The sequence below is a fragment of the Microtus ochrogaster genome, unplaced genomic scaffold, assembly GCF_000317375.1.
Source record: "Microtus ochrogaster isolate Prairie Vole_2 unplaced genomic scaffold, MicOch1.0 UNK30, whole genome shotgun sequence".
Lineage (NCBI taxonomy): Eukaryota > Metazoa > Chordata > Mammalia > Rodentia > Cricetidae > Microtus > Microtus ochrogaster.
In genome coordinates this window covers 1,663,788-1,671,357 of record NW_004949128.1, presented here as the reverse complement: position 1 = coordinate 1,671,357, position 7,570 = coordinate 1,663,788, and the positions used below count along the sequence as shown (strand labels likewise).

The 7,570-nt window shown below is 45.7% G+C and overlaps 1 protein-coding gene across 1 annotated transcript in view; it reads left to right on the top strand.

Moving 5' to 3' along the window:
* Positions 1-6,886: 6,886 nt before the first annotated feature.
* The window catches only part of Il12b (interleukin 12B), a 10,693-nt gene continuing 10,009 nt past the window's right edge, over positions 6,887-7,570 (top strand). Inside the window, exon 1 of the mRNA XM_026789795.1 lies at positions 6,887-6,974. Within this exon, the coding sequence (XP_026645596.1) occupies positions 6,887-6,974 (88 nt within the window). The remainder of the gene's footprint in view (positions 6,975-7,570) is intronic.

Here is a 7,570-nt window from a genome sequence, read left to right as displayed (position 1 = left end):
ATATATATATATATATATATAGAGAGAGAGAGAGAGAGAGAGAGAGAGAGAGAGCGCATACACACACACCACTCCCTGAACTCCATCCTGGATAGTCTGTTACCTAGAACCACAAAGCTATGTGTAGAGAGAATCTAGTTGGAAGACTAAGGCCCAAGTCTCTAGCTGATCCAGATGTGGGAATCTATCTAGTCAACTTCTAGCAAGAGACTATTAGCCACAGCTTCACTATAGACCGCTGTAGGGCTGTGGATATAACTGTAGTAAAGTTCTTGACTAACATGCGGAAGGTCTACGTTCAAGAAAACCCTTGGCGCTACATTTGAAACTTGGATCATGATCTAACTCAAGCCTGTCCAGTTCTCACCCAATACATGAAAGGAATTTTCAGGATCATGCCTGTAATGAGATCCGGCTTAGACAGCCAAATACATAAATATATACAAGGGGTTCGGCTGACTCTATATATATATACAAGGGGTTCGGCTGACTCTAGAGGAACACACACCAAAAGCCTGACAATGCCTACTGTTAAAAACTGTAAATCAAAGTTTCAGCTTCTTATTCAAGGTGCATTTTGGTTTTGGACTTTTGAGAACAGCGTGGATGCATGCCTTGTTCTGCATTGTCTAAGCACTAATGTTTTTCAGCATCCATGACTTATACTGTATTTGAAATGCATACTAGAAGCTTATAGCCATCTTCTGGTAAGGGAAGATGATTTTTTTGGTCCAAATATTCTTCCAGTGATTCTCAGATGCAAGGAAGGGGTCTGGGGCTCCATGCCAATCTCTGTGCTATTGGCCTGATAGCTTGGCACACTTGCTCTGTGTCGCCAGACCTCTCTCTTCCACAGGAAGAACACAGGGTACCATTGGGTCTGGATCTGCATGTGGTCCAGATCTCTTCAGAGGAATCAGGTCGGTGGATATTGGTTGACATCATCCTGAGACCTGGTGGCCTTGTAGAATATCTAAAAATGAATGAGGCAACAGATGGCATGTTGCTCAATGGGACTCAGGTGTGCAGAATGCCTCAAAATGTCAGTTGTGGTACCCACATAGAACTACCTGATAGATTCGTGCCCTACTTCAAAGGGAGATCCCTGTACCGCAGGTCTACTGAATGAGCTAATGAGTTTCCTAGTATGAGGTCTAGCAAGCTGAATTTTGTGGTCATATGCAGATAGACATCCTGTGGGTGAACTGAACCAATCAAAATAATTTACAGGATGAGGTTAAGTTTATCATACTTGTCTTGGCTGCCTGAAGGCTCTGAGTCCAATGAGTTCAACCACAAGCCAGGCAGCTTCATGAAGAAGCCTGCTTGGGAGCCCCATTGTTACTCCTCCCATCAAGACCTCGCATCTTCTTTTCCTCTAGCCATCAGGAGCCACCTAAAGCCTTCCAGGGACAGGGTGGACTAAACTAGTAAATAAGCCTAAGGAGAAATTCTTCAAGCCCAGCCTTCTTTGCTTGGTGCACCCATGAAATAAATCCCTTTAGTCTTCACAGAAAATCTAAACTCAGAGGACACCTACCAACCCTGCCTCATTGGCTGCGAGGCTCAGCGAGGTTAGGTAGCCTGCCTAAGAGAGAGCAGATCCCATGACCTACTGTATTCCCCATCTGTCCTTGAAGATGAGCAGAGATAACCCCAAGCTTTGCGTGTAGGATCAGCCTGACCAGCAATCGCAGTCGTAGAGACTATGGCAGCCCTCAGAGCTTTGCCATAACCAGCACGTTATTTTTTTTTAACTGAGATTTTATGTCATCAATCATACATATCCAAAATTTTGTAGATGCTCTTATGAACACATGAACAAAATATTCGTCATCTTTGGGGGGGGGGTTGCCATAGCTTATGTTTGTGTATATTTATGGGGGAGGGTGTGAGGGCTCAGATACAATGATGCAATCACTGTAGTCCCGTGTCAATTTTATATCACCTTAGCTGTTCAGTACCCTCTAGTACTTGGGGGGCATTTCAAACGTTATTTCAGACAGATACACACACACACACACACAGCCCCAAGTTGTTACATATTTAAATATTTATTGTAACAATCAAATTTAGGAAACCGCAGAAAGTCCCTTCTGTGTGAGTTGTGAAATACACACACCACACACGCATACACACACATTCTACAGCACAACAAATATGCGATGAAAGCTACTTTGTTCACTTAAGAATCATCTTGTACACAAAATCAGTTTCACTCAAATCTTAGGAATCGAAGTTCAGGGAGGCCACTTGCTACCTTGCTATGACTGACGTCTCCACCCTCAGCCTAGAGCGGGTTAGAACCAGAGGGATTGCAGCTGGGCTGCAGAAGGGAGGAAGTTTGCAGCTGGGAAGCTCCGCAGTTCTCACCCAAGTTTCCCGTTTTCCCCCCTATACAGGCTGACACTTCGAAGAAAGTTAGCCCGGAAATCTGCACCACCCGAAACCTGACCGAGTCCCGCCTCAGCCCTAGGAACTTCCCAGGCGGCGGGGACCCAGGCCTGGGGCAGGAATGGAGAAGCGGGCGGGTGCATCCCAACTGCGAGGAGGTTCACGGAAGCGCCCTCTATCGGCAGCTTTGAGAGTGGCCCACATCTGTATGCCAACTAGAAATGCACGTACTGGTGTTTCTGGGTTCAGATGGGGAAGGGAGTTAACACCGTGTACACCATTGCTCACCTCTTTGCAATTTTAAATTCCCCAGGAGGAGAAATTACTCAGGGTTTCTAGGACCACAGATATGTGCATGATGAAACGGTATAGTCTGGGTATGCAAAAGTGACTTTTGAGTATGGCATGGGGCATCTGTAAGCTTACCTGTGCTAGTTCAGCTCCTGTTATCATTGGTCCATGAGTAAGGTCCTATGAGCAGAGAAGATGCCTCAGAACACAAGGAGTCTTAGTTGCCCATCTCCCTGGGGCTGCCTGTAGATACAGAAGGGGTGGGGGGGATGCATGCAATCAAACAGGTGGTAATAACTTCTGAACCCAGATGTTAACAAAGAAAGCTGGCCCAGATACATGATGCTCTTTGCTGGTCATCTCATCTATCTTGACTTCAGAATTGTAGATTATTCTTTAGGACCCGTAGCACCTCATTAGACTGTGGCGTGAACCATGAACTCAGCTGGGGACATGACCTTCCTTTTTCCCCAGCCTGTGGAATCCTGGGGAGGTTGGCTATTGCTGCCTCTATTCACCTTGGGCATGATGTAAACAGAAATTAGCATCTGTCTTCTTCCTTTTTCCACACCCTGAAGTCATTTCCTCTTACCTGGGATTCTGATGTCTGTATTCCCTCTGTGTGATGGATGCACACCGAGAGACAGGGAGGGTTGGGGGAGGAACTTCTTAAAATTCCCCAAAATGTTTTGACACTAGTTTTCAATGTTGCAACTGGGACTAGTCAGTTTCTAGTTTGGGTTTCCATCAGAAAGTTCTGTAGGAGTGGAGTATATAAGCTCCAGGAGCAACAGCAACAGCAGAAGGAGCAGCAGTCGAGGTACACCAGACCAGGCAGCCTGTAACTACCAAGGTGAGTACTCTCCTGCTTCCTGCCACGAATTCCCTGAGCCTAAAGGCTGTTCAGGTACAGACTCCAGGGGCTGTGCTACCCCTGAACCAGTCAGTATAGGAGCGGGGGTGAAGGGAGTCTGGAAGTGTTCCTTATGGCTTATCTACTGGTGAAAACTAGACACTTGGGGGCTCAAATATTTGTTTAGAAAGTCAGCTAATTATAGATGTGATGTTGTACACCTGTAATCTCCAAATTTTGGAGGTGGGGGCAGAATGAACAAATTTGGGGGTTTAGGGCCAGTTTCAGCTACATAATGAGTTTGAAATCTGTCTCAAAAAAAAGAATGAGTTACTAATAACGTGTGAAACCCTTTAACAGGTGTGTATCTGATAGATAGGTTTGCTTTGTCTTTATTATTATTATTTTATCTTTTGAGACAAGGTTTCTCTGTAGTTTTGAAGTCTGTCCTGGAACTAGTTTTTGTAGACCAGGCTGGCCTTGAACTCACAGGGATCCGTACGCCTATGCCTGGGATAAAAGGCGTGTGCCACCATCTCCCAGCTGGTTTGCTTTGTCTTATATAGACACATACACATGTGGACATGTTTGTTGGTACTAATGGCTGTCGCCTAACGAGTGTAGTTAAGTCCTTGCCTTACTAGTGAAACTTTTTAAAAAGCTTTTGTGCATCCCTTACAGTTACTGAACTCGTAACTGAACGTCATGCTTGCTTCCCTCCCTATGGTGGGCTATAGAGTCAGCTGTGACGGTCGCACTGCATAGCTGTGTTCTGTGGTTCCCTGTGGCTTTTTAACTAATTTCACCACCTCAACAAAACCGAAAAGCCTTGGTCGTGTTCAAAACTCCTTCCTAAAGTGTCTAACATCTGTGAGAAAGGGGGTGAAAGATCATCCTCATGGGCTCATTTCTTCTGCTTGCCCAGGTAAAGTCAGGGGTACCAGAGGGATCAGGGCGACAACACATTTTTACACAGCAACCACGAAGCCTCAGCTGGCTGCTCGATTCGTTCAAGCTGTGTTTCAGGATGAGGTTAGGTCGTCTCCAAGGTTCATTCTGCTGAGATCTGAAATACACCAATAATCCATGGACTCCCTCTAGGTATAAGACAAGACAGACATGAATTCTGCCGTCAGGCCTCAGTATGGAGGACATAGACATTAAAGATGTAACCAAATTATTGCCATCTCAGTAAGTGCTGAGGGAGGAGAAGAGTGGGGATTTGGGGATCCTGATTTCATTTGCAGATCAAGCAGGTACTTTCTATGGATCGTTTCATGAACTCCTGTCCTGATGGGGTTCCTATTTTACAGTCTAGGAGCATAAGGTTTACAGAAGTCAATTCAACTTGTCAGGGTCACATAACTAACAAGGGGCAGAGCAAGGTCTGCCTGGCTCTGGGACCATGGCCCTTTGCCCACGCCATTCAGGCCATCTGTACTGTGTATTCTTATTTCTGAACATTTCTATTTTTAAATACTATTTCCATTTTTGAATTTAAAAAAATAACAGGATGAAACTTGCAAAAGGGATGTCCACTCAGGTGCCCTGTGCCCAGGTTGGCAGCAATGTTAGGATCATTTACTGTCTGACCCAGGGTTCCTGTGTCTGTGCAAGAATCTCAGAAGTTTAGAAAACTAACAAAATAATATTTTTTAAAAAACCACAAAACCAAAAAAAAAATGAATAATGAAAACTTATTGTGTTGAAGAATTGTGGCCTGGTGTCTGTTGCTCGAGTGGGAAGCCAAAGCTTGGCCACATCCTGCACCCTTTTTTGTTTGTGTGGGTTTGGTTAAGAGGTGACTCAGCAGCATCTTCACCCTCTGCTGGTACTCTGTGCTCTAAGATGTACAAGGTGATGCTGAGATTGAGCGTGTTCCTTGAACCATTGCCAGGGCTCCCGTGAACCTGAAACACAGTACACGCGTGATGTTCAGATGCATCCAAGGCCCACAGAGGAAATTTCTGGCATGTAGCCAAAGGGGAAAACCCCTGTGTTGTGAGCATATGAAGATATCACCAGGAGATGCCAGGAATCTCTGCCCTTTTCCCTTCCCAGAGTGCTGCCATCTGGGTTTTACAGCCAGGTATAATTGCATCGCTTTCCCTGGGCAAGCCTGGCAGATTTTTTTTTTATTTTTAAACCCTCTGTATACACAACAGAAAGTATTTTGCATGTGCCCCTGGTTCTTCAGCTAGTGCGAGATAACACACCATCAGTTGCCCACTGTGCTGTACATATTTATCACTGCACACCTCACAGCACTTTGAGACCACATAGGCCTTCACTATGCCCTTTTACAGGTGATGCAAGTGGGGCTCAGAGGAGCAAGACCAACACCACACAGCTACTGAGTAGCAGGGCCAGAGTCCAAGCCTGTGAATGTGCCAACCAGTACCCGTTTCAGCTAGTACTTGGCTGTATGATAACTTGGACCTGGACAAGGCCTGGATTCTAGTCCTGTGTCTGTCACTGATGATATTTGTAAGGAAAGAGAGAACACAGCAAGGTCCACAAAAGTTAGCCATATTTCTGACAAAGCCAGATCTAGAACCAACAACGTGTGCTCATTTTTTAAGGCATTTGCCTGGAATAGTTAAACCTTAATTCGTATGGATTAGACCTGTGGTCTCTCAAATCTTATCCCTGCCAGATGGTAGCATCCTCCAAGGTAGAGGGAGGTGATTCTGAAGGGAATTAATTAGACACCAATTATCTCAAACACATTTATGAGTGTGGTATAAACTTTCCAGTCGAAAGATTTCTGCTAACCCTGGGTGTTAATCTAGACTGGGTTACGATATAAGATGGTGGCTGACTTATGTACTTCAAAATTCCATGGTGGGTCAATCAATATGTTATGGTCTTCTGCCAAAGAACACCTGATTTGTAGGCATTCTGGACCAATGTTTACATTGGCTAACACATTTGCCTTATGTGTTCCATGGACCTGAAGCACCAGCTTCGGGAACCTTCAAGACAGAGGAAGGAAAGGACCAACTCGCAAAAGTTGCCCTCTGACCTCCACACATATGAGTGCACACACGCACACATACAGTAGAAATAAATACATATTTAAAAAACCAAATAGTATCAGATGTCTGGGTCCTAGGATTCTCTCAGTTCCAGGTAGCCTATGGTTCTTCATTCAGAGATGTTTTTACCCAAAGATAGACTTCCTATAATCCTACTAACTGCCCGTGAGGAAGAGGAAGGGGGAAGGCCATATTAGAAGGCAGAGGACGTATGGGTTTGGTTAATTGGATTATAGTTGACATTCTCTGCCCTGTTTTCCTGCCTCTTCTTTCCCTTTCCTCATCCTCTTCCTTCTGCTTCTCCACACAGATGTGTCATCAGAGGCTGACCATCTCCTGGTTCGCTGTGGTCCTGCTGGCGTCTCCACTCATGGCCATATGGGAGCTGGAGAAGGGTGGTAAGCAATCTTTCCTTTCTTCCTGTGGGGCTCCAGTTTCTAAGCCTGAGCCCAGGGCAGCCGCTGGGAAAGGAGACCAAAATGGACCACCATGCATGAGGTTTCCTCAGGAAAGCCTTGCCTTGGGAAAGGTGCAGAGCTACCCACCCCACCCCCCGCCCCACTTCTTCCATCTCTGGGGTCAGTCTCTGCCTGGTTTGGTTTTCCTGTTGGATGAAAAGAGTTTTTCAGTGGACTGTGGTGACAATGGGGACATGACCTTTGTCTGAAATACTAGAAAACAACTCTTCCAAGCAACTGAAATTCCCTGGTAGAGAATTCCAAAAGTAGCAAAATTGTCTTCTGCCTTCAACTGCTCCTCCACTCTGCATTGTCCTCTGCGTGGGCTCTGTGATGGGTTTCCTCTGGCCACTTTAGGGTTGGCATTCATATTGATTTGGGTTCAAGTCATGATTCTGCCAGGTATTGATTCTGAAACTTTGAGCTGGATAGCCTCATGGCAGCCTGGCGATGGTGGCGCACGCCTTTAATCCCAGCACTCGGGAGGCAGAGGCAGGCGGATCTCTGTGAGTTCGAGACCAGCCTGGTCTACAGAG